This window comes from Galeopterus variegatus, unplaced genomic scaffold, assembly GCF_000696425.1.
Source record: "Galeopterus variegatus unplaced genomic scaffold, G_variegatus-3.0.2 Scaffold5984, whole genome shotgun sequence".
NCBI lineage: Eukaryota > Metazoa > Chordata > Mammalia > Dermoptera > Cynocephalidae > Galeopterus > Galeopterus variegatus.
Window position 1 is genome coordinate 24,973 of NW_007732095.1, and position 26,776 is coordinate 51,748.

A 26,776-nucleotide genomic window follows, 5' to 3' on the forward strand; every position below is an offset into this window, starting at 1 on the left:
ATACTTATTTTGAGGGTTACAAGTACATTTTAGCAGGTAGCTGAATTTGCAAATACAAAATCTGCAAATAATGAGGCTCGACTCTATATTAACAACAATCAAAACCACCAGTGCTTTCTGTGGGTAGAGAAAGTGACCTCGAGTGTTCCAGCTTAGCAAAGTCAACAGCCAGTGATTATTTTTAGGATTTTTGAAATCAGAAATTAAGGACTTAAATGCTGAAGAGTTATGAAAGCCACACAGACATGTGAAATACAGCTGCGTTTGCCTGCACGTCTCCATCAACTCAACTGTACCACTGAATGCTCTTTACACCCGCCTGCCCTTAAACTCCCTGACTGGAGTGGGGCAAAGCTGCTTAGCTGGACGCTTGGCTTCTGCCGTACAATGGTCTTTTCCGTCTTCATCCCTGACATGTGCAACATTTTACAACTGAACAAAAACCTTGGATTTTCAAATGCAAATAGACTTCAAAGGGTAAATGTTTCATCATCGTGTTGGAGGGGTGCTAAGGACTGGATACAATACTAGATCTTAGATATAATCAGTACCAATTGTGGTTAATTATTACTATTATTATTATTATTATTTTCGGTGGCTGCCCGGTGCAGGAATCCGGACCCTTGCCCTTGGTGTTTTAACACCGTGCTCTAACCAGCTGAGCTCATGGGCCAGCCCCGTTACTTATCTTTAAATCAGAAAAAAGCTCTTACAAAATTGATTATTTTAATTTTATCAATAAATATTCCATGATTTAGAGGGAAAAAATGCCAGTTTTCTAATTTCAGAATTATTCATTTAAAAGAGTCCTTTCCTTTTGGGCATCCACCTGAAGATTGGTATAATTTTAGTAAAATCTGTCTTCGGTGGCCGAAGATGCTTAGATAAACTACTTTGAACTTCAACTTTCAGAAGCAGCAGCATTTTCTTGAGATACTGTGCATGTTTTTTTTCTTGTCAAATGATAAAAAATATCTCTGTGAAACTAGCACGAAGTTATTTTCACATAATTGGAATAACTTGTTGCTTTAAATGTTACCTGGCCTAATTGGAGGGCAGTGGAGACTGTTACAAAATGTAGCCTTTTGGTTTTATTTTAACTAAGAGTTAAAAAAAAATATTCTATCATTTAAAAGCCTTTGAAATGTGTGTAACTAAAAACCAGCATAAAAAAATAAATTCAGAATAATAATGACTCCCTTAATCTCTCCTTCTTGCTTTTGTTTTTGGTCTAAAGCATTCCTAGACTTTGTAAATATTCTGACTTACTCTGTCATGGATCCTGCTACTTTGTCATCTGAGACTCATTATTTGAATTGGGGAAAATGATTTCTTATCACCCTGATAACATGAAACGTTTGTCATGCAGGCATTTAAGAGTGATGTCCACCCTCTCAGCAATCTGTATGTGAATTCACAATATTACTGTTTTACACAAGTATTGAAAACATGTATTGTGTCATGTACTGTCACATTATTTTCAGATGGTGGGACACAGCCATTAAAACTGATACTAAGCAGTGCTTAATACTTTGGTATATAAACTTCACCAGATCATTCTTTTCACATTAAACACATAAAAAAATAGGTGTATCATGTTAAAGGAGTGGGACATAAGGATTTCCCTAGCAAAGTCCTTGGGACAGTGGCTTCTTTTACGTCCTCAGAGTGTCTCCAACAGAATGGAGCCCACCAGGCATAAATGTGTAGATGTGGAAATATTTTGAAAAGTATAAAGTACAATTTAAATGTGGGTGATATAGTAAAAAATGCCCTGGAGTCACTGAGTCAAAAGGTGGGGGTTGGGGGGACATCAGGTCACAGGACACTTGGAGAGTATAGTTTCATCAAAAATACAGAGTAGTTAAACAGTAGTGATGAAGTGTAGCCAGTTAAATCTTCTCTAAGCTAAAGAAAGGACAGAAGAATGAAAGAGAAGAAAAGAAGAGGGTGACAAGGGCTTATCTTTCAGTAAAGAACTCAAGAACTTCAGGACAGACTCCAGCGGAGATGGAGCCCTAAACCCGCACCTGGAGTTTTCCCCTCTGCTCCTCACCCAAGCAGGGAAAGGTAAACACACAGCGGGCAAAACAGAAGCCACACTGAGATCCAGGACAAGGGCGGCAGGCACAGAAGCGACTGCGCAGCTGCCCACGGGGACCGCCAAGCGGGGCTGGCGGCACAGCACGTCCACGCAGGGCAGGACAGGGCCGCAGCTGGAAGCCAGGCGCTGGGGGGTCTGTCCCCAGTTGAAAGCAGATGAAAGGAAACACAACTACAGCTGCCGGCAGCTGCCACCAGGGGCTGACCCTTCTAACAAGAGGCCCGTCTTCAGATGCCCTCACCATCGGGAGAGAGAGGCTTGCTGTTCACTGCCTGGCCACTGGCAGAGTCAATCACGTGCCTAACATCACCGTGGGGTGAGAAACTCAAAGCCAAACCACACCAAACTCTCAAACCAGTTTAGTCATGGGAAAAAGTGGAGAAAGAATAAGAACAGAGCAGTGGCGTGTGCCACACGCAGGTGGAAAGCTGGCCCGTGAGGAGGACACATTGACACCACCGGGAAGGGAGGAGTCACCATAATGGATGCTGGGACAGCAGGTTTTCCATTTGGGGAAAAAAGATGGAATTAGAACCCTACCTCACGCCATATGCAAAAATAAACTCCAGGGAAAGCCTTTTGAAAGGAAAAGAAATGACAGCAAAATCTCTGGGCAATTAGATGAAAACATAGAAGTATATCTTTACAGTTTTAGAGCAGAAACAGATTTTTTTAAATAAAAACCCAAAATGCATCAACTATAAATGGAAGTTTTGGTGGATTTGTTTGGAAAGGGTATTTATAATGGGTGAGATAAACAACAAATATATTTTAAAAAACACCTGCAGATCTTCAAGAAGAGGACAACAGAAACATGCACGGAGCGCGTACAATGCACGGAGCTCGTTCAATGCACGGAGCGCGTACAATGCACGGAGCACGTACAATGCACCGAGCACGTACAATGCACAGAGCACGTACAATGCACCGAGCGCGTACAATGCACCGAGCGCGTACAATGCACGGAGCGCGTACAATGCACGGAGCGCGTACAATGCACGGAGCACGTACAATGCACGCAGCACGTACAATGCACAGAGCGCGTACAATGCACGGAGCGCGTACAATGCACAGGAGAGGAAGCCCCACGGCCCACACGCCTGACCCAGAAATGCAAATGGGCAGCAGGGAGGTGCACCTCACACCCAACAGACTGGCAAAGGGGGACAGTCCTAAGGACTGATGGTCTAAAGGCAGGGAGAGGCAGGACAGGGGATCCCAGATCGCACACTCGGGCTACTGTGTCATTTATGAAATGAAGCACTGGACATATCACTAAAACCTTTATCAGCAGTTTACTTCTCATACAATTGTCGGAAAAAATTCAAGCTTGCTTTGACTTAAAGGCATAATGGTGCGGCGTGGATGCTGTGAGTGCTGCGGGGGCCTGATCCGCGGGGCGGCTGGATGACCACGCGAGCGAGCGGCTGGAGTCCAAAAGAGACCCGCTGCCTGCCGCCTCCCCGGGAAACAGCAGAATTCCTGGGAAACTTTCGCATTCGTTTGAAGGCCCCGGTGCATGTGAGTAGATCGCTGCAGCATGAAACATAAGAAGTGGCTCTCACGGGTGCAGTGAGGCCTCCGTCAGCAGTGACAGAGTAGAGGACTCAAGTCTGACTCGAGTCTGTCTTTAGACTGGGGGTCAAAGCCTTTATCTTCTCCCTTAAATGAGGACATGCAAGTAAAAGGATGGAACGAGCTTGCGTTTAACTTAGAATCTCAAGGTAAAAGTTAAAGACCTCCTGTTTACAGACAGCGAGTGACGCTGGGGATAACGTGACCTACCGTTGAACGCAGGTGGACACGCTCATTTTTCAAGAATCTCAAGCGAACCTGGGAGCTAGCTGAAAACTGTCTGAACTTAACGGCGCCTGGATGACTCACCAGTTTGGAAGTGCCCACTCTGAAGCAGTGCTGGTGGATGGTCCAGGAGGACGCGTCGAACACGATCACTTTGCCTTCGTTCAGGGCGCACCATAATTTGGGGTGAGCATCTTCAATTTTTTCTGCGGGGTCAAGATGCCCTGAAAGGAAAGCAACCCAAAAGTGCTTGAAGGAAAAGCTGTGGGTGTAGCAGCAGGTGATTCCTGCCGTCACTCAGGGGTTGGCTGGGTGCCTACTGAGGAGTGCAGGGCACCGGGCAGGGTGCCAGAGGTACCAAGTGAGTGGGACAGACTGTCCTGCCCCCCGGAGCTCGGGGGTGTCAATCTTTTCCCTTTTGGCCACTTTAAAGGTGGGTTCTCAATTGTGACCTTATTTGCATCTCCTTAATTGCTAACGAGGCAGATGGCTTTCCTTGGTCATTTGGATCCCTCTTTCGTGAAGTGTCTAGTCTCCTGACAATTTTTGGAGTGAGTTGTCTTATTCTCCCTGATTTGTAGCTGCTCTTTACGCTACTCTTGACACGAACCCCTAACTGATCGTCCTGGGGCATGGGGAGCCTTTCCCTGTCCGTGCCGTGCACTTCCACCCTCTCGAAGTCTTTTTAAGACCTTTGATTTTAATTCAGACTCGCCGGCCTCTGGCGGTGCTTCCTCTGCTGCCCTTCTCTAGTCTCCCACAAGCTCGCGGGCACCGCTCACTCAGGTCTGCTTTCCCTTCCCATGACGTGTCAATCCTCTTGGAACCGCGCAGTGGGGACAGTCTGAGGAGGGCTCATTCACATAGATAACAAGGTCGCATGCCCTTGATGGTGAGGGCCGTCCTCTACCCAGCCCCATCCCACGGTGCCCTCTGCCATAACTCAGGAGCACGCACTGCCGCTCCTGGGGGGGCACTTGGTCCGTCGGTCTGTCAGCACCGTGGAGGAGCCGCACTCTCTCCCCATCAGAGCCCAAGCCCATGCGAAGGGGCTTCTGCACCCAGGGGCAGTTCTCCGAACTCCTCGGTAGCCCTTGTGAGTCCCAACCCCGAGCTGCCGGGTTCCCCAGGACTCCCGCTCCTTGATGGGTCCTGACTCCAGCTTCTGTCCGTCCTGCCCCACGAGGCTAGCAAGGCTCTGCTCAGCTGCCAGCGTCGCAGCCGCCTCTTCCAGAACTGCCACCACGCCCCGGGGAAGCGCAGCGTCACGGCTCCTCATGGTTTTTCCTGCTGCGTCCAGCCCTTCTAGGGACAGGGGACCTACTTGTCTCACCATGACAGGAAGCCCAGAGTCCAGTTTTAATTTAAGGGAAACTAACTTGGCTCTAAAAATCCTCATTTACTCAGGTGCCATGACAAAACTGTCTTGGTCTGTGAGGTTACAGTGGAGTGATGTCAACCAGGAGTCTCGGTTAGATGAATCGAGGGAGCCGCAGGGAGGACGCCCTCCGACTGTGTCCTACTCTCTGTCGTGTGTGATCACTGCTTCACCGGGTTTCCCTGACATGCAGCAAAGAGATAAAAACTCTCACCAGGCAATTGCTTTTCCCCAGAGCCTCCATGCCCATCAGAACTGAGAGCCCCCGGTGTGACTCAGATGGCCCCGCAAAGTCCTGACACACCCGTGGGAAGGAGACAGCGGCCGCGCAGAAGGGACGCGCTGCCATTCCTCAGTCACGGATGAGCCGCGGACAGAGCACTGCGCTTGAAGTCCTTTCCGGCCTACAGCTAAGTTCCTTTGCTTTCCAACACTACAGGCCCTCAGTGTAACCTTCCCTGCTGCGATTCTGCAAAGCCGGAATTAAATAAAAGTGCTTGCACACTTTGAAACGCACCACGTGCCCGGGCCCTTGTTCATTCTTGGGCCCTTGGCAGCACCGATTCCTCTCTCCTGCCATCGCCCTCATGCAGCTTTTGGGGACTAGGATGTCTGTGTACGGAAGGCAGAATGCACAGCCGCGCCAAACAAGAAGAACTGCATTGTCACCCACTGACATCAGTAAACGGCACGTGTCTGTCCAGTTTCCATGACAACAAGTATCTGAGGTACAATCACCTTATCACAATGACACCTGGATCAGATCAAACATCCTAAAGGGAAATCACGTGAGTGGAAACGCTCTGTAAGCCACGACCGTGGCAGAGGCGATGGCCACAGGGGAGGGACGCCGGAGGGAGCGGGTGCAGGCGCAGGCACCAACCCCAAGTCACTCTCCTACGTCCCCACAGCTCGGGCCATCGGGGGCCAAGGCCACGGAGCAGCCGCAACAGCTTCACACTCCTCACTGAGGACTTCGCCCTAAAAAGTGGAAAAGCACCCTGTCCCCATTTTCGCCATGATGCTGTCTCCTCTCTCACTTCAGGGCTGACCTTGAACCAAATTGAAACTTGTCATATTGCTTTAAAAAACAGCAGCAATGACCAAGTTCAAGTCTCTCTACCTGGCGTGTACAGCAAGACGTCGATGGCTTGTGGGAGCGTCTCCCCGGCTGAAGGATTTATCTTGTGTTTCAGCGTCTCCGATGTCGTCTTTGGGACCGCCATGGGCACTGCAAGGCAAACCTGAGTGTTACTCTACTGACACGAGGACACTGCTCCTAGGGTCTGATCTCTATCCACCCTCAGCCATTGCACACTGCCTAGCAAAGTGAAGATTTACAACATTCCTCAGGAACGAAATATTCGCAACATGAAGGCCCAAGGTCTACCCCAGGAGCACAGGCTCACAACTCTGGACATCTGGGGCTGGATAACTCCCTGTTATGGGGCCGCCCTGCATCCTGTGCATGGAGGACGTTTAGCAGCGTCCCTGGCCAGATGCCAGTAGCACCGCCCCCCCCAACATGCACAACCACAAATATCTCCAGGCATCAGCAAAGGCCTCCCCACCAGGAACGGGGCACAAAATCACTCCTGGTTGAAAACCACTGCCCTTGAGGATAACCTTACACCCTCCTCTCTTCTACACAATCCAATCCATGTTTGCAGACAAACCCTAGAACTGCCCCTCTCCAGAGTCTCCAGGGACTGCCCTGTTCTGCTGGGGCTCTCCCCGCTGATGTCCTGCAGGGCGCCCCATAGTCTCGTTTATCTGTTAACCACTTAGTCGCTGCAGTGTAAGAGCCACTGACTTCTCTTCCCTCATTTAATTGTCTCACAACAATCTGGTGAGACTGATGCCGTTATATCCTCATTTTGAGAAAAGAACAATGAAAAGCCTGGCATGCAGTGATGCTACGTGATCTAGTGAAGATCACACAACCAGCAGGTGGCCGACCAGGACTCCCACATGGGTCTGGCTGATTTCACCAGAACGCAGTCAATGCTAATCGGCTCCTCTGCCGGCGCCTCTTCTCCTGCTGCCCTGAATTATGAAATCTCATGTTACTATTTAGTTTCGTACATTTTGGACCTTCCATCATGAATTGACCATTAGCTATTAAGTCAAGCTCAGGACCACATACAAGTGTCTTCACCCCATTTAGCTTCACACACAGGAAAATATTTCTTGGTTTGTGAAAGAGGGATCAGGAACACACACATGTTTTGTGGGAATGAGCTTGAATGACTCCCCCTTTGCCATACAGAACAAGGTGGACAGTACGTGACAGTGAGCTGTCCTTTGCTGGAGCTACCATGGCCTGTCTGTCCACAGAGGAGCTGGAAGGCTTTTCTGTAAACTCCTGGCAAAGACTGGGTGTGCGACTGGCGTGGAGTAAACAGCTGAAGCACACTGCTTGCTTGGCTCTGTCCCTAACTCAGGAAAATCCAGAACCATCACTGCTGGTGCCAGGGCTGCCGGTCACAAGCTCCCTTGAGTCGCTCCAGCAGGTCTTGAGGCAACAGAGGCACCTGAGCACTCTGGCTGGGTCCCCAGGGTCACATGAGAGTGGAAAGCCTCGGGGGTCCCACAGTTCATAAGAGACATCACAAAATGAGCGAAATGTGCTAAAGAACACCTAATTAAGGTTTGTTTTTCCTAATTCTGGGACGGTGTTTTTAAAAATCTGTCCCTAGCTATATGCCCAAGAGAAATGAAAACAAATGACCACCCAAACACTTGAACATGAGTGCTCATAGAAGCATTCATAATAGCCAAAAAGTAGAAACGATGTCTATCAAATGTCTACGACTGATGAACAGATAATCAAAACGCACTATATCCAAACAATGGAACATTACTCAGCCATAAGACAGAACGAAGCACTGATTCACACTACAACGTGGATGAACCTTGAAAATATTAGGCCAAATGAAGGAAGCCAGTCACAAGAGGACACATGTTGCAGGATTCGATTTCTATGCTATATCCAAACAATGGAACATTACTCAGCCATAAGACAGAACGAAGCACTGATTCACACTACAACGTGGATGAACCTTGAAAACATTAGGCCAAATGAAGGAAGCCAGTCACAAGAGGACACATGTTGCAGGATTCGATTTCTATGAAATGCCCAGAATAGGCAAATCCACAGAGACAGAAAGCACATTGGTGGTTCTTAAGGAATGGGGGTATCTGCTAAAGGTTATGGGGTTTCCTCTTGGGATGAAGAAAATGATCTAAAATCCACTGTGCTGATGATTGCACAGGTCTGTGAATATGCTAAAACCCATTAAGTTGTACACTTTAATCGGATACGGTACACGAGTTATATCTCAATAAAGCGGTTATCAAAAAAAATTCCACCAGAATTCATACAAGCAAAACTTGACGTTACTTATATAACATCCCTACTTTGTTAATCGGCGTTTTATAAATTTTATATTGTTGGTTTAATTTAACACACGTTAATTATGACATGTAGCAATGTTAACAGCAACAAGTAGTCCTGTATATATTCTCCATTTCTATGCAAGTCACAAGACAACTGGTTTTAGGAGATCATTTAAAAATTTGAACAAAATAGAAATAGCTAAAATGATGCACAGAGTCATTCTCAGCTCTTTGTTCCTAGGCTTGAAAATTATCTTCCAAAAAAAAAAAAAAATGTGGGCCCACCACTCACCTCTGTCTAGTTTCCAGAATGTGAGAGCCAGATCTAAATCTACAGGAGGGAGATGGGAGAACTGCCATCTGGGGAAACTGACTAGGTCAAGAAAAACATATATACTGACACTCGGAGCCTCCCCTCTCCACGCAGCGGTGAAAAGTCCAACCACGCCCGGGTTCCCACAGCTTCTCGGTGGGTTGACCCTGACTGCAAGTGCCTGAGACCAACTCTCTAACCAGTCCAGAGATTCCGTGAACTACTCAATAGCCTTCTACAGATTTCTATTGCGCTTAAACCAGCCAGACGAAATTCTGTCGTTTGCAACAAAGAATCATGACAAACACCTTACCGTGTGCAATGGAATGCACCCAGACATTAAAATTACGAGGTGCCTCAACGCGTCCTAATCAGCAAAGAGCTGCATGTTAAGTGAGAAAAGAAAGATGCGCAACAGTGTGGCTTTCAAAAATCAATTAGAAGTATAAAAGAAAAGAATTGGGAAATTTGAGATGGGTCCTAAGTGATACAATAAATGTCAACCAGATAAAATCACTTAAGACCTGTACTCAAGATGCCATCACCATGTGAAGTCCCTGCTTGCTTACGTTCATTCTTCATCTTATCAAAGTAAGACAATTTGGAGGCAGCATAAATGGCAGCCGGTGACTGCAGTGTGCCCACGACGGCATCCATCAGCAAGACATTGGTCAGCGCTTGCTGGATGTACTGGGGGTCCTAGGACAGAGACAGGTGTGTTTCAACACCGCGAGAACCACCATCTATCAGTTCACCACAAGACTTGTCACATTACATAAAACACTACTTGTCAAGGTACATTTTTTCAAAGCAACATGAAGACTTTAAATGAATGAGGAATTTGGATTTTGGTCATGTGGTTTTTTTCTTTTAGTTAAGACACATATCGATTGTTTATATCAGGGGTCAGCAAACTTCTATAAAGGGCTACATAGCAAACACTTCAGGCTTTGTGAACTGTGCAAGTTCTATTGCGACCATTCAAGTCTGCCATCGTAGCATGAAAGCAGCCATGGACGTTTTGTAAACAAACAGGCATGACTATGTCCCAATAAAACTTTATTTACAAAAATAGTCCACTGGCCCATAAGCTTTGGTTTGACTACACTGGTTTATGCTAAATTAACCAGCGGGTGCAAAATCAAATGGTTAGTGCAAAATTCAGAATATTGGAATCTTAGAAAGGAACTAGTCCCCTCCCACTCCACTGACCAGGAACTTCCCGTCATACATGGCAGCTCACCTGCCACTGGAAAGTATACTCCTAACGTTTGCCACTGTGGTGGGAGTCAATGTCACCTGCATTTCTCTGATAATCTTGCGTGAGTGCCCCATTCACAGTCTTTGCCCATTTTTATTGATTCGTCCTCCCTTATCTTGACATTTAGACAACACTCCCCTCACAGACTCTCCATCTGCTACCTCAATCCATGGTACCGTCATAACCAGGAAATCATAATTAGGTGTCATCAAAGCCATCAATCTGGCCCAAAGTAAATTAAGGTACAAAAATCCCTAGGAGATAATCTTAACCCTTCGAAGGAACCTAATACTATGCCCTGTCGAATTCCTAGTCCTGTGAAGTTGAAAGGCAGAGAGGTGCTCAGAGCAGGGTGCACCCAAAACACCCAACCCAGCCCCGTCAGTCCACTCACTGGGACGTCACAGGACAGGGGCAGTAGAGAGGGAACGGGGAAGCACAGGGCTGCAGCGCCCACGTCCACCCACCCGCTTGCAGCCCCTGAATTTCCCCACCACGGCTTTCCCAAATGCCATCAGGCCTCCTGCTGGGTCACACAAACCACAGCATCTCAGTGCCTTCTCTGAAGACCTCAGCTAATTCAACTTATGCTACTAGAGGCCCTGAGCTGTAACAGCAGAGCACTGCCACAAGGACCACCTGTGCCCAGATGTGCCCTAAGAGAGTCACAGCAAAGAGGCAGAGGCGACCGCACGTCTCAGACCTTGTGCTCATCGGCCAGCTTCTTCCCAGCCCACATCTCCTTCACCATCAGGTGCCAAAGGTCACACTCCGTTTTAAGGTTGGCTTCAAAGACTTCTTTCTTGGACACCATTTTAATTTTTAAAGTGGGTATTCTCCGAAGCAGAAAAGCAACCGTGGTGCTTCTGACTTCCTACAGAGGCAGAGAGAGAAAAGGCAGGTAGAACCACACGCTCAGGGGACACTAGGACTAACGAGAGGAAAAGAAACGCAAGCCCTGGAACCCGGCAGCAGCTGGGCCAAAAGCCTCTGCACTCCTGGCAGCGTCCAGAGGGCAGGGACCTCAGCCTTCAAGGCACGCAAATATTCCTGGCGACAGTAAGCGTGACTCATCAGCAGCGCATCGACACGGATCCACACAGTGACTCGTTCACGGTGTTGGAAGGTGGTGCCTTCTCTCACGTCTTCGCTGCTTCTGTGTCTCTGGAATTCTAGGAGGAAGTCTGGCAAAGCAGGTGTGGGAAGCAACTAACAGGGAACAGCGAGAGCCGGGACCCATCGGCCTGGCCTCTGCCCGGGGCTGCAGCTGCGGCTGTCCTGCTCCTCCTGGTTCTGTGACTGTCCTGTGGCTGACTACACAAAGCATTCATGCATCTAACACATGAATGCTGCAGCCCTTTTAGGCGTGGGAAAGTAAATGCAAGGCATAAGATGCAGCAGGATCACAGTACAGATTCCCTGAATGGGGGGAAGTGACTGCCTATAAAATATGATGTTAAGATTGTCATAAAATAAACACGTGCCAGGTAGGAACGTGATTAGAAAATGTAAGATACAGCAGCCCATGGTGACCAGCACCTGGTGGTCTCTCGATAAATACCCGACGGATGAACTCACTTCCTCCCCTGCTCCCCCCACAGAAGGGCCCCCTGTGTTGCTTCTCACTTCTTGCCTCTCAAACCAAGTAAGTTGTATTAGAAAGTCAGTCACAGACGAACACTCTCGGCTCTGAGCATCTGACACAATCTACTCAGTCCTCACAACGGTCCGACCAGGAAGGTACCATTATTATGCCCATTTTACAGATGAGCAAACTGAGGAGTGGGAAGGTAAGTGGACTGCAGAGGGTCCACAGGCAGTACGTGGCCCAGCTGGGACAAGGTCCACACAGTCTGCTCCAGTGAGCTACCTCCTAGACACAGGTGGACTCCACAGCTGGCTGGCCGTGCACGTCTTACCTCTATATTTCGGAAGGTGGAAATCTCCACGTAACCCACTCTTCCCTCGGTTAGGAGGAACAGGCGCTTCTGGGTCATGGCGATCTTGCCCACGCCGCGATTAGTCTTGACGGAGCTCGACAGCTTGTACACGCACTCGTTTTTATCCAGATGTTCCATCACCAGCGAAGGCAGGCTGACCTCCTGGGCCTCTGCTTCTGTCTCCTTCCAGCAATTGTAGAAGTCTTTGAATGTTTCTGGGTCAATTTGTTTCTGCTGTCCTTAGTGCATAAGAAGAAAAGAGAGGTTTCTTACGGCCACATGTGCAGGGAACTTCAGGAACTTTTGCATTACCTTAAGAAATAGCACGTTACCCAAACCAGGCAGCGGATGGCACCAGGACTCAGGTCTATCTGGATAGAGTCGCCTTCCCCAGCAGCCCCAGGAGTCCACAGTGGGGCTCATGGTCTAGTCTGAGCCCGTTGCAGCCCCAGGTGTCCACGGTGGGGCCCACGGTCTAGGCCGAGCCCGTCGCAGCCCCAGGGGGGGCCCGCGATCTAGGCTGAGCCCATCTGCCCTTTCCAGCCCCTGACTCAGGATGGCCATGTGACCTACTCCAGGTAGTCACACTAACTCTTAGGACTTCGGGTGGGAACACTGGGACAAGGACACTCTTTTCTTATAGTGGCAAAAACGTTCCTCATCACTAGAATTGGTGGCCACCATCTTGGGGCCATGAGGGGAGCTAAGTCCCGGGATGAATCTGACACTGATGACCAGATCCTTGGTGACACTCCCATGCCACTGGATCAGCCTTGTCTGAAACCGGCCCTACCTCAGTACTCTGGTTGTGAACAAATAATTTACTTTTATTGTTTACACCAAGATCATTATAGTTGATGTGACAAGCTTTCCCACTGTCCACTATTCATGGGCTCTGGAGTCAGAGGGACCCAAGTCTGAAGCCAGCCTCCCTACTGTTCAGCAGTGTGACTTCGGGCAAGCCATGGAATGTACCTGCTTCCTTATCTGTAAAATGGAGATGGGACACCCCTCAACGCCACCCCCCCCAACCACTAATAAGTCCTGCCAGTGCTAATCCCGTAACGCTTCTCTGTGTCTGCTCCTGCCCTGGCTCGGTTCTGCCTCTGGCATGTGTCCCATACCTGTCTGTTCCTCTCTGTGTCCTGTGAGGGACAGGACATGCCCCCTCAGTCCTGCACAGAAAGAAGCTCCTTAATGGCTCCTGCCTTTGGAGCTGCCCCCTCGCAGCCAGCTTTGCTCAGTGCCCAGAGTGACTTTCCTAAAATGCAAGTAGGAGCTCTCACTCGCTTGTTCAAACACTTGAGGGGTCCTGTCCACACTAGACCCCAAATTCCTCCAGGATCAGCCCTTCCCCTCCTCACACCCGCATTCCCGTCACACCAACTATGTTCCAAACCAGCCGTGCTGTTAGGTACCTCTGCACACGCTCCTCCTGACTGCTCAGACCAGAAAACTCCTACTCATCCCTCAACACCCAGGTCAACACCCCCTTGCGCAGCCTTCCCTGACAAGGCAGGGTCCTGCTGGCCAGGCCACCGCTGAGCTGCTCACATGCTTCCCGCACGCACCCTTGCATTCAACACTTGCTGCACACCAAGGACCGTGCTCCACACTCTACGCAGGATCCCATTTAATCCTCTCGACCACCTTATGAGATCCACACCACCATCAGACTCGTTCACAACTTGGGAAACTGAGGCATGGAGAGGAAAGTCCCTGGCTGGCAGAGCTGAGCCTGAGGCCAGGCAGAGGGTCCCTCCCAGAGCTGTGCTAACACGCGTTTATGGGTCTGCCTTCCCTGCTGATCACAGCCCGAGAGGGCAGGACCTGTGTCCTCTCTGACCTGAGCCTGCTTAGAGGTCTGGATCTGAAACAGCAAAAAATGTGGCTCAAGTCCTAGCTTGGCGGCGTCCCTGCTCTGATTCCACAACAAGGCATCAAGGGTGGTGGTTATCTAGGGAATGTGCTCTTGTGGCCACAGCTGAGACTGGGACAACTAAGCAGTCACCATAGCAACTCATGAGGGGACAGCAGCACGCAGGGGAGCCAGTGCCATAACAGGTTCAGGAGGAAACTTCCTTGACTTTTAAATCTCACTCTACATAACAGGACTGTTGATATCATGGGAGCCGGGAGGAACAGGAAGGTCACCTGTGGCCACCACCCAGTGCAGGCGCCAGAGTGTTTGTGTCAACATCTCCACCAGGGGGCAGGATTCTGAGTTAGCTCTTTGTCTTTTTGCTTATCTGTATTTTTTCATTGGTTTACAATGGTTGTATGTTACTTACAATTTTTTTTTAAGTTTTAAGGCCCCTGGACCCAAACAGAAAAGAAATGCACAACAGTCAGGGCAGTTGTATGCACTTGTGTGGTGTTTACAAAGAAGTCACTGAGGGAGACAAAGGACAGCAGGGTGGGGGTGCTCGTGGACAGACCAGCAGGCCCGGTCTCTGCAGCCCCCTGCACTGGGCAGCAAGGTCATCGATGAGGTCGCGCCTGGACCCCATGAGGTTGTTTGCCAGAGCTCCCCTTCTATTTCAGAAACACTGACTGGGCAGCTCAGTCTACACTTCCCACAGGGTCTCATGATTGGATTTGATCAGGGCACTTATTACTTTAATCGGCAATCACAGAAGACAATCTTTAGGTTAAGCAGCTGAGCAAGGAGAAGCCAAAGACACAGGAAAATAAGAGTGAAACCACAAAGGCACAACTTAATGAAAGACTCAAAAGAGTTCCTGAACATGGGGCCCAGAGCCAAGCATCTGTCTCTGTGTCACTCAGGACAAATCCTCTCACTATCTGGGCCACAGCAGTTGCTGGGGCCATGCAGAGCAGAGCACGTGTCACCGGGACCTGAAACAGCTTCCTCTCAGACAGATGGTGGCGCTGGCCTCAGACGTGAGGATCTTTATGGGTTCTGGGAGACCAGCTGTGCACAACCACTGCTGTGCACACCCACCACCGTGCACACCTGCAGCTGCTGAGGTGCGCACCCATGGCCGTTGTGCACAGACATCCTGCACACACACGCTCATGACCACTGTGTAAGCCACAGCAACTGTCACACACACGCTTGTTGCATATGCCCACACAGAATGCCCATCTCTCATCTGTCTGCAATTTTCCACAAGAATGCGACTGTTCAGTTCTCTCCTGCCACCCACACACCTCCAACACAAGCCCCCAGCTCCCCTCAGCAGCATGCAGGAGGCATCCGCATCCCCGCTGAGAGCCACCTCACGAGCAGCGGCAGCCCGGAACATACTGGTCCTGCACTGTCAACAGCAGACTTTACATTTTTGGCCATGAAAATATGTAAAGATGAAATCATAACGGGTTTTTGAATAAAATCTAAAATATGTTCTTACATCACATAAATTCATCCTAAGATGGCGACATTCAGCTTTGATGAAATATTGATTTTTTTTTTTTTTTAATTCATGGTCATTTGGCCAAAACACACATTTGGTGCTGCTTTACAATGGTAACTTCAGGATCACATGTTCCAGGACCAAGACCATCTCCTGACCTAATCTGCAATGTAAATGAGGCCAAAGGGACACAAGGGCCACTGATGGCATCATCATCACCACGAAGTCTGCCACCACCCACCCTGGACACCCTCTCCATCTGGGGGCCACATGCCCATCTGTAGACCTGCCCTTCCCGGCTCGCTTGCAGCTGGGTGGCCGCGTGATGTGATTCTGCCCAGTGAGGGGCGGGGCAGAAGACATCGTGGGGGGGGGAGGGGGGCTTAAAAGAGGAACAGACCCTCTTCCTCCTGTCGGGGTCCCCTGCCATCTTGCAACCAAGACGCAACAAGGCCATGCTAGGGTAGTGGAGAGGGGACAGAGGGAGCCTGCTCCGAGCTGACATGCTGAACTAACAGGGCAGCGGTGTCCTCCTGGGCCACAGAAAAGGAAAGGGAGCAGCCTCCTCCTGAGGGATGGCTGAGCCCACATGCCCGTGCTCACATGCACCAACAGGCCCTGCATGTGTCATTGGGGCCCTCCTGCAGGCCTCCCATCTCCCCGGGCACCCACTCATGCTCCTACACTGCTCTGCCTACCGGCACAAAGAGCACGGAGGGGGCGCATTTCAGATCACTGCCCAGAGGCATGGCTGGCCCCACCCATTCCACGTGGACGCCCGGACGGTGGTGAAAAGCTAGCACTCCCCGATGGTCTTACCTGCTAGCTGTCAGGACCTCCCCTGTCACTGTTACCTGACTGCTGCCTTTGCACATGTAAACCAGCCATCGTGGTGTCCTCTTACCTACAGTCAGCGCCTCGAACAATCGGTGGATGATGCTGGCATCCTTCACAATGCCCGACTCCTGCACCCGCTTCACGAAGTCGTCCAGCTGCATGTGCTGCCGTGGCAGCTCGAAGTTCTTCACGCGGTCGTCTGCCTTGGGGGCCTCGCCAGCCTTGTCCAGGACCTCGCTGATGAGCCGCCTGAGCTCGGGCGTCTGCTCGGCCTGCGCACGCTCGGGGGCCGACATCGACTCCACCGTGCCCTTGACCAGGTCAGCAGGAAAAATCCCGACGTCTGTTTTGTACAGATTCTGGAAGTCCAGGAGAGCACTCAGCAGCTGTCCTTGCATCAGATGTACGAGGCCACGGAGGTAGAAATATCTAGCCAGGAGCAGGGAGTTGTCAGGGGCCAGAAAGCTCATGGCCTTGCTCAGCAGGGTGACGAAGTCAGTGTAGTATGCCTGGACACACTGGCTCACCAGGGGAAAGTGGATTTCTGGAATCTTGAACGTATATGTGGATTTAGGGGCCACATTCAGAACTAAAAAATTAAAGGAAAATATGGAGAAAATTAGCCCAGATCTTAAAAAATAAACACACGCCCCTGTCACATCACTTTGCAGGAGCCGACGTTTCCCGGCCCCGGGTGCAAAATGAAGCAGAACCGGTGCGCTTCCTCCCAGAGGTTCCCGGTGCCTCGAATGAGCCCGAGGCCCTCGTTCCTTCCATGACACCCTGAGAAAAATGAGAGCTAGCATTCATCAAACAATTCCATCTGCTAACGCTATTAATACTAAATCGAAACATTTGGTATTGAGGCTTTGAGGATTAAGCTAATAACATAAGCCAAGATGTACTCGCTAGGTAGGATGAAGCTGTTGAAAATAATTGTTTAATTTACCTTCGTGACAACTCTGCGTGTGGGGCTGTATTATTATTCCTATTTTACAGATGTGGAAACAGAGGCCTCCACGGCCTAGGTTCTTGTGCCCAGGTACACAGCTACTAAGAGCCAGAGTCAAACTTAAACCAGGTGTGTGTCTCATGCCAATTCTTCTAACAAATATTACCTCCAGGCCTCGCGGGTGCTCAGCATCGCCCGGGTGCTGGGTTTCCTCTTCTCCTGGAGCTCCAGTGCGTGGGGAGACTCAGAGGAGGGTCAGGGGAGCTCCAGGGTGAGGGCTCAGGGCAGAGAAAACAGAGCACGTTCCCAGAGCAAGCGGGCACAGGGCATTGCCAAGTGTGGATGAAAGGTTGTACAGAAGAGGACCCGTGGGACCAGAGAGGTGGAGTAACTTGCCCAGGGTCGCACAGCCAAACAGTGGCTGTACAGGGGACTGGGACCCAGAAGTGGGCCTCCAGAACACTTGCTCTGAGCTATGACACACAGTTGTTAAAGGGCAATACGGTCCTTTCATTTACACATGCTGCCCTTGCTAGACCAAAGCTCTCCTGGGAGTCATTGAGGTGTGTTGCTCCTGCAGCTTCCTTGATGTGGGCATATTCATCAGGAGGCATCACCAGTACCTGCTGCCTTAGCCCAAGACAGCAGCCACCAGAGTGCCCGTGCAGGTGGAGGTGCCTGGCCTCCCGACAATTGCCCCCAGAGACTACCAGGCACAGCTTGGCCTCGCCATGTGTTTGCATCTCTGCTGAAATGTCACCTCTGCAGTCAAAGCCACCATCACGATCCCTTTGTCTTTGCTCACTTTACCCCAGATCTCATGAATTTACATGTCCAGAAAGTGCCGGGCACTCCCCAGGAGCCTAATAGTTGCTGTATCCCATCACACGTTTACATATAAGGGGTATTCAAAAAGTTCATGGAAATATTAGTATTATCTTTTGATTCCATTTTCCGTGAGCTTTTTGTAGTGCCCTCGTGTGTAGATATATATTTTATGTATGCACACACATACGCCTCCATATACGCACACACAGACGTACACAATGCTCATGCACAAAAAATGCCCAACTGTGCACAGCTGTTATTTTCAGCAGGGACAATGGGTGATAAAAAACACAGACAAGAAATAATTTTCTATAGGAACACAGTTTGCAAAACCAATATCCTAAAACTATCTCAAATAACTAAACTGCTAAAACAGCAAACAACCCACTCCCTTCCTCTGAAACAAGCTGCACTATCTTCCAACGACCTGTCATGTGGGACTCGAGTGAGCAGAGCCGCCCCCCAGGAGGGGCAATGCTGTCACCTGTGCCATTGCTCTTGCAGCCCGTGGTGTCCATGACCCGAAGCGACAAGTTCCGGGGCGGCAGCTCGGGTATGGCTATGTCCTGCAGGTTGGGCATGCTGACCACCATGCGCCTGGGAGTGCCGTGCCGCGGCGAAGGCTTTTGCGTGGCCATTTTCTCAACTGTCGGTCTTCTTGGGCTTATAAGCGTCCCATTTAGTCTGGGGTGGAAAAAGCCATGCCTTACTTTATAGACACAATAACGATTGAAGAATAAGCCTAAACTGAGCATTTTTTCCAATGTAATGACAAGTGCAAAACTGAATGTTGCCTAAATCCTGCCACAGGTAGTTTAAGGGCCAAGGACAGACAGTCCAGCCCCAGAAAAGACCACGATATGAGAAGCGAATGCCAACTGCAGTTGATGCATGTTGAGGGGTGTCAGGAAAGCACCCGGGAGAGACAGAAAACTGAACAAGCTTCGAGAATGGGGAAAGTGTGGGAAGAGAAACAGAACGACGGGGACAGAGCGGCAGAACAAGACCCGGGCACAGGCCACAGGGCACCTGCTACGTCAGGCACGTCCAGCGTATTCCCCAAGAAACAGAACTATCCAGAGAAGAGAGTCACTGCTGTTACCCACCCTCATGAGTTTCCAAAACTGGGACTTTCCCTGCTGAACTGACCGTTCATCCATCCAAATAAAACTACGCTGCTTGAGCCTTTGGGTCCCAAACGCAACGGTGAAGTACCTGTCCTCTTCAGACTGGGTGCTGAGGTCCATCTGGGCAAAGGCGTCCATCCTTCTACTGAGCCGGGCTTTAAGGAAAGAATGGAACATGTAGGTGTCCAGGACCTGGAACAGAGAGAGGCGAGTTACCGCCGTGCTCCCGTGCACTCGGCGTCTGCGGGCACAGCCCGTGGCAGCCCTCTAGGAGTGCCTGCCCCACCCGCCAGGACGCCACCAACACCTGGCTCCTCCGGCAAAAGTTCCCCAAAGCGGACAGCTCACTCAATTTATTCTGATCCACAAAGACTATCCTGCAGTTTCTCACCTGCCCAGCTGAGAGAATCAGCTACTCCCTGCATTCGAAAAACCATAAAAAGTTTAAAAGCCAGACCACCTGCCCGCCACGCCAGCTGGATCTGCAGTGCTGTGCCGTGTCACCGATCCTCGGATCCTCTGGGAGCCAGCTGCGCGCCCCACCTGTCTACCGCCGCACACCTCCACCCGGCTCATGTTACCCAACGGCTGCCAGGCTCTCCAACAGCCAGTGTCTTTGTTCCCACCCTGACATCGCTCTCTACCGACCATGGGAACGTGGCCTAGCGAGGAGGAGAGGCCGGTGGACCGCAGGCCACCAAAGCCCAGGCGAGTAAAAGGGGGCAAAGCGCCCAGACGCAGGAAAACCCGACAAGTGGCGCCAGCCTGCAGACACATGGAGGAAGGGGACGGCCACACAGGAGGGTACGGTGCCAGTGTTCCTCCACCAGCGGGAGAAGCACGGACGAGGGAGGTTGGGCCCTGCCTGCAGGGGATCACCATGAAACAGCAGAGAGATGCTAGGGACAGGTCATGGAGCAGACAGAGGAGAGGACTCAAGCTCAGCCGAGGCTCCTGTAGAACCCACAACCAGGCGCAGTCACCACGGTCACAAAACAGGGCATCAGCTCTGAGTTCTGGGCTTTTCTCTGACCCCTGCATTCCATTTCTCTGATTTTCCCCTGTGCTCCTTTTCTCGAGTGGGTCCTACATGAGCAGAGTCTCGCGGTTCCTGTGCACCGAGAGTCTGTCCCCAGGGCTCCGCTGCTTTGCGTCATACGGGGGAGAGTGGGTGACGCAGCGGTCCTTGCACGCACCATGAGCAAACATCTGTACAGCATGCAGGATGCACGTGAGCACACGGGAAACCGTGAAGCACAGACAGCAAAATGGAAACGCCAACGCGCATGAGCAGAGAGGGGACAGACAAGGGCAGAAAGCAGGTGGCCACTGCCAGGGTGACAGGAGCACATGGGAAGTGGCCATTTGTTTTTCCTCCTTCTTCTCTATTGTATTTTTCTCATTTCCCCCAAGTGAGTATATATTACCTGTATCAGGAAAAACAGTTAACAATTACAAAAAGGGAAGAACTTGCCATGCTGTTTATAAAGTCAGCAGGACACTTAATAACTACCCGTGAAGAAATATGAGAGGACGTGTTTTAAATCTCCACATGCTGGTCTGTGCAAGGCTCTGAGGGGCACAGGCAAGACTGACAGACAAGCCGCACCTGCAGGAGCCCTCAGTCACAGGGGAGACACACAGGGACGCCACCTGCAGGCTGCCCTGGGTCTGAGAGAAAGGCCTCCTGAGGAGGGGACAGGTGGGACCCAACAGGTGGAGAGGCGCAGCCCCTTCCCTGCGCCCCTTTCATACAAACTCCTTGTGAGGCTTGTCTGCCCCATCTCTGATTTCCGCTAAACCCGTTTGGTCTCCACCACTCCACTGAAGTTGCTCTGTCCTGGTCACTGATGGCAGCCACTGTGTCCCTGTGTCACAATGGTCACCGCTCAGTCCTCCTCTTAGGGACGCGGCACAGTGAGGCCCCGTGAGCTTGCTCCTCCCCTGCTTCTAACCACCACCGTGACACCCTCCCATCTCCCTTGCAGTCCCTCCTCCATCCCCCGACCTCCTAGCAGGCCCCAGGACTGAGCCCCCAGGCAGCCTCAGTCCTCTTCACCCCTCTGGCCACTCGCTCCCTTAGCGACCTCCCCTGGGCTCATGGCTTTAAACATCACGTAGGTGCTGGCGATACCCAAACATCTCCCTCGAGGCAGATCCCTCGCCCAAGCTCCAGAGCACACACATCGCCCACCCGACCACTCGACGTCTCACACACAGCAACCCTACACGTCCACAACAGGCTCCCAATCCTGCCTGCAAAGCTGCGCTGCCAGGCACTTGCCATCTGGGCTGATGGCAACTCCCCCCTGCCAGTGTTCAGGCCCAAACTGGAGTCGCCCCTGACCCCTCTCTCTTTCCTGATCCAGCCCGTCATGAAGTCCTGCTGCTCCTTCAGAACACGCAGAGCAACCACTCCCACCACCTCCCTGGTGCCCGCCTGGGCCAAGCCCCACCTGCCCCTGGACTGTTGCAACAGCCTCCTGGCAGCTCTCCTAAGTCCACTCTTACCCCAGGGTCTGTCTTAAGACACAGTCAGGTGACATGTGGAACATATGGGTCAGGGCACGTCACGCCTGTGCTCCAAAGCCTCCAGTGCCTCTCATGGCTCTCAGACGCTTTTCAAATAAGCTGGATGTATTCAGAATGGGAACTCCAAGATGTGGGCCACAGAGTCCCCTGATGGCTTTGTCCTCACGACCCAGCCTGACCTGGCACAGATCTGGGATCCACCGCTCATGCTCAGTGAATATTCACAGAATGAATGAATTCAATTGTTTTCTGCTCCTCATTTGTACAGGCAGAAGACATTTCTGTCCTATATTGAAACACTGGGTCCACCTGTTATAGTAGCTAAAGGAGGTGAGCTCCCCTTCTGGCCACCGCGCAGTGTGCAAGTGCGATATTATCACATGCATATTTTGGTTTTCATCCAGGTTCCTGGCTCACGACTCCCATGGCCCTTGTTATCTCCTGATTGCCTGAAACAATAAGCCTGGCACTTCAGGCCTCAGGACAGAGTCTCTCTGTTCCCTCTCCTCCTTCCTGTCACCTGCTCCTTTTCCTCCCCAGGGCAGGACTTGAATCTTCCCCTGACTTTCTGTCTTGGCGCTGGCCATAAAGAAATCCTCTGACCCGCCTTCTCTGATTATAGGTGATAAGATCCCCCCATTCCAGAGGGTCCTGCCCATGCCCAGGAGGAAGCAGCACTGCACAGAGAGGCTGAGAGGACTCTGACCACACAGGCCGTGCTGGCTGTCCCCACCTGGTCTATTAGTATTAAAACACACTTTGTGTCCAATCACATTTCTACATGGTTGTCCATGCTTCAATCACGTCTCTGTAATGAAGCTCCCATATAAACCCAAAGGACTGGGTTAGGGGAGCTTCCAAATAGCCGAACCCGTGGAGGGTCCTGCAGGCGGTGCCGGGGGGGACATGGACGCTCGGCTCCCTCCCCACACCTCGCCCCTCGCGTCTCGTCATCCGCATCCTTTGTCAGAGCCCTTATAATAAACTGGTAACTGCATGTAAGTGTTCCCTGAGTCCTGTGAGCCACTCTAAAAAATTAATTGAACCCAGGGAGGGGTTATGGGAACCCCGATTTACAGATGGTCAGTCAGAAGAAGCACAGGCACAACCTGGGGCTTGTGATTGGCATCGGAAGTGGGGGACAGTCTCGAGGGACTGCGCCCTCCACCTGCGGGGTCCGAGGCTCTCTCCAGGCAGGCAGCGCCGGAAGTGAATGGGAGGACAGCCAGCTGGTGTCCGCTGCAGAGCCGACTGCTTGCTGGTGGGGACCCCCACTTCCCGCACACACCTGGCGTCAGGAGTGTGTATGGAGGGCACAGGGCGACAAAGTTTTGTTTTCCACCCAGCAAGGCTCAGGTGTATCCTCCTGACATAAGCTCTGGGGAAACTCAGTAAAACAGACGAAATGACTGTTTTCAGGCACTGAACAAGCAGCAGCCTGGGACTGTGACTCCTGAGAAAGGGGGCTGGGTGAGACGGTCAGGGCTGCCCCGGCCTTGGAAGGAATGCCAGGACAGACGGACTCGAGCTCGGGAGGCCAGGCCGCCGAAGCCTCGGGGCAGAGTCTGGAGAGGAGGGCGACCCGCAGAGTTCCTGCACGCTGCCCGGGGGTGTCCTCCAGCCTTTGCAGAGACTCAGGTGCTCAAATACAGGCTGAAACCACACAGCACGGGGCAGGGAGCACCCAGGGAGCGTGAGCCAAACAATTCTGCAAGCTCACTAAGGGCAGGGAGCCATCCGTGCTCCAGACAGCCAGAACACAGAGTCCACCCAGGGCAGAGGCGCTCGACTGTGACCCACCCCTAGAGAAGGGCTGCTCGCCACCACCCGAAAGCATAAAAACAAGCCCCTAAAGCATCGAGAGGATCTGCATGGAACTTCGGTCGCCTGCCAGCACACAGCCCCTAATATTGTCTTTCTTTTGTAACAGACAAAAACCCAAATGCTCAAGGACAGGTGGACAGAAAACAAAGGTGTTCCATCCCAACGATGGAACATCCAGCAATAACAAGGCGCGAACTGCTGAGACACGCAGCAGCACGGGCCAGGCTCAGAGGCGGCCTGGCGGGGCAGCAGCGGGCAGCGGGCAGACCCAGGGATGGCGCCGGCAGGAACCCTCCAGCGACAGGCCTCGTCTGCAGGCACAGACACAGATGAGAAGCTGCCCGGGGTCAGGGGAGGGATGGGACTGCCCGGGAAGGGCCCAGGAATCCAGGAATCACGAGGGATGACAGACGTGTTCTACATCCAGATCGAGGAAGTGGTTATAAAGGTAGGTACGTGTGGCAAAACTCATCAAACTGTACACTTATAATGGGTGTATTTTTTGGGCCGGCCCGGTGGCGCACTGCTACAGTGCACCACTTGTGAGCGCAGTGGCGCTCCTGCCGAGGGTTCGGATCCCACATACAGACCGGCCGCTCCCTGGCTGAGCGAGGTGCGGCCGCAACACCGAGGGTTGCGGTCCCATTGCCGGGAGCAAAAAAAGACAAAAAGGAAAAAAAAATGGGTGTATTTTATTATATGTAAAGTATATTTGATTTAAAAAATAGGAGATGGCCAAATGATCAAAAGGAACTGTGCTAAAGCAAACTTTCTGGAAAAGGTAATGCACGTAATAAAATATTAACAGATGTTGATAAAAACCTGTTTTGAAAATGTTTAAATATAGCAAAGTATAACAGATCGAACAGAGATGCCCAAATCCCACACCTCTTACCTGTTTATAAAACAGTTGATCCCCGGGAGCTCTTGTTTTGAGAAATTCTTCACTATTAAATACTCTATGTTCATAATTTAAATGATTCTTCACCTCCCTAACAAAGAGAAAGAGAGTCGAAGTGCTAAAATATTTTTAAAGACGTGAAAGACATCACTTTTAGGAGCAGAAAAATTGCGACAAGAACTGCACACTCTGAAAAGCCCCGTTCTTCAGAAAGATTATTCTGATTCCGCAAATGACACAGTTTGGATGTATTTTGTGGTCGAGCATAACTTCCCCCCGGCTAGAATGAAACTCCAGGAGACAACGTCAGTGTCCTCACCTTCCTCAGGCCCCTCGTTATTTATGCAAATTAAGACACAATAATCAATCATTGTTCACACAAATCAAATCGAGTTCAGAGTGGTAACACCTACGCTGGCCTGGCTCGGCCACCAGCTGCCCCGCACAAGTCACTTCATCCTTTGTACCGCTTACAGTTATAAATTATCATCCCATGGAAATTTTAGCATACGGTCTTCCCGATCTGAAGCAATATTCTACAGGCAGAACTGATAACCTTACAGGACACATTCAGTATGAAGAGTGTTCAAAGCTATCCTTCCTTTGTGAGGAAAATGATCTCATGCAGGGGACCTGAAGTTTTACAATCTGCAATCGTATTTTCTGCTTTTCTGTCAACTCGCTGAGCTTGTAAAGTTTTTTTTTTTTTAAAGCCTTGGTTATGGAAGATTTTGTCTTCAAAGAACAAAAGGAAAACAACGTATTCAGGACCACACGAACTATACTGCGTGAGCAGAGATAATACCACGTGCCTGTAATACACCATCCCGTTTTTTTCCTAACAAATTATCTGCTTTGTGTAAATAAATACACCAAAAAATAAGGCATATCTGGGAGAGCGAGCCCCGGCGTCGGACGCCTTCCTTTGCTACTGGACTCAGGAAGGAAGCAGAAGGACAGAAGGACACTGCAAGAGAAAGAGAAGGAAGAGAAAGAGGAGTGAAAGGCTTTTGCCCTAAAAATGGCTCACAAAGTTATCATTTTAGGCATATATTTACCATACATTCCTTAAATGACTGCACTTTTAGGCCAGAAATAGCAACCCAATCCCTTCACTGTACCCCTAACATGAACACGCTGCCCAACCCCAGCCTGAATGCTGGGGAAGCAGCAGCGAGCAAGGCACGTGTGACAATGACAATCACTGGAACGAGGAGGCAGAAGAAACCTCTGACAGGCACATCCCGGGTGCCCGTCATCCTAGCAGCTCTCCTCCAGGTGGCTTCATTATCTAGCTTATGAGTCAGGTCGAAAAGACCCGTCTGTCCCCTCGCCCGTCCCTGAATGCAGGCCTCTGGGGACAGAGCCCTCGGCCAAAATATGCCCGCATGGACGAGCTCTCCCTGCAGGGTTGTGGCCAGGTGCACGTCTCCCTGGAACAGCCACCCTCAGGCAGCCCCTGGCAGGAGGGACAGAGGGGGCTCGGAGGGCACGAGGCAGGGTCAGAGTAAAGTCACACAGCCCCAATACACCTGCTGTCATGGCTGCAAGAAGAGGCATGCTAGGGGTGGCGGCCACTCTCATTTCTGCAGCCATAGGTTTATTTCAATTGCCTGAGCTTTGGAATGCCACTATCACCATGGGACAGAAGGCTGGCTGGTCACCTTCCTACAGATCCTGGAACATTCTGCCAAATACCTGAAGATACTGACGAGCAGCTGCAGGGTGATCTGCTGGATCTCGCTGTTGAGTGCCTGCTGCCAGGCTCGCCGGTGGGCTTGACCCTCATTCAGGTCTGTGCTGGAGCTCAGGTGAGCGAGGTGCAGCTCCCGGTGCAGCCGGAGGCTCTGGACCCTGGAAGGAAGTAGACCGAGGCCAGCCACAGCTGGGCATCACCAAGGCCGCTGCTCACCAGCAGCAGGCAGCCCTCCAGCAGGGGCCTGCTCCCACTAGAGGAATGAACACTTAGGATGCTCAGAATACCCACCAACAACTTGGGGATGGAGGTCATTAAACATACATTGCTGGAAGAGTTCATTCCCGGCACACATAAGCTCATGAAGGCCTGGACTCCGGGCCACACGTTTCTATCCAAGCTGAATCACTCCGCCCCCTTCGCCCTGCCTGGTGAGCACACACCCTTCCAGGACGGCCAGAGGCTTCCAGCTTACTTAGGCTGCCTCTGGTCTGGCTGGTCTGGGCT

The 26,776-nt window shown here is 51.0% G+C and overlaps 1 protein-coding gene across 1 annotated transcript in view; it reads right to left on the reverse strand.

The window, feature by feature from the left end:
* Positions 1–26,776, reverse strand: part of DENND3 (DENN/MADD domain containing 3) — a 66,558-nt gene that overhangs the window by 7,101 nt on the left and 32,681 nt on the right. Inside the window, exons 9-19 of the mRNA XM_008590302.1 lie at positions 26,272–26,427; positions 24,568–24,664; positions 19,405–19,508; positions 18,674–18,873; positions 16,477–16,998; positions 12,175–12,434; positions 10,959–11,129; positions 9,564–9,693; positions 6,406–6,513; positions 3,989–4,128; positions 3,026–3,204 (exon numbers count right to left, since the gene is read on the reverse strand). Of these exons, the coding sequence (XP_008588524.1) occupies positions 3,026–3,204; positions 3,989–4,128; positions 6,406–6,513; positions 9,564–9,693; positions 10,959–11,129; positions 12,175–12,434; positions 16,477–16,998; positions 18,674–18,873; positions 19,405–19,508; positions 24,568–24,664; positions 26,272–26,427 (2,067 nt within the window). The remainder of the gene's footprint in view (positions 1–3,025; positions 3,205–3,988; positions 4,129–6,405; positions 6,514–9,563; positions 9,694–10,958; positions 11,130–12,174; positions 12,435–16,476; positions 16,999–18,673; positions 18,874–19,404; positions 19,509–24,567; positions 24,665–26,271; positions 26,428–26,776) is intronic.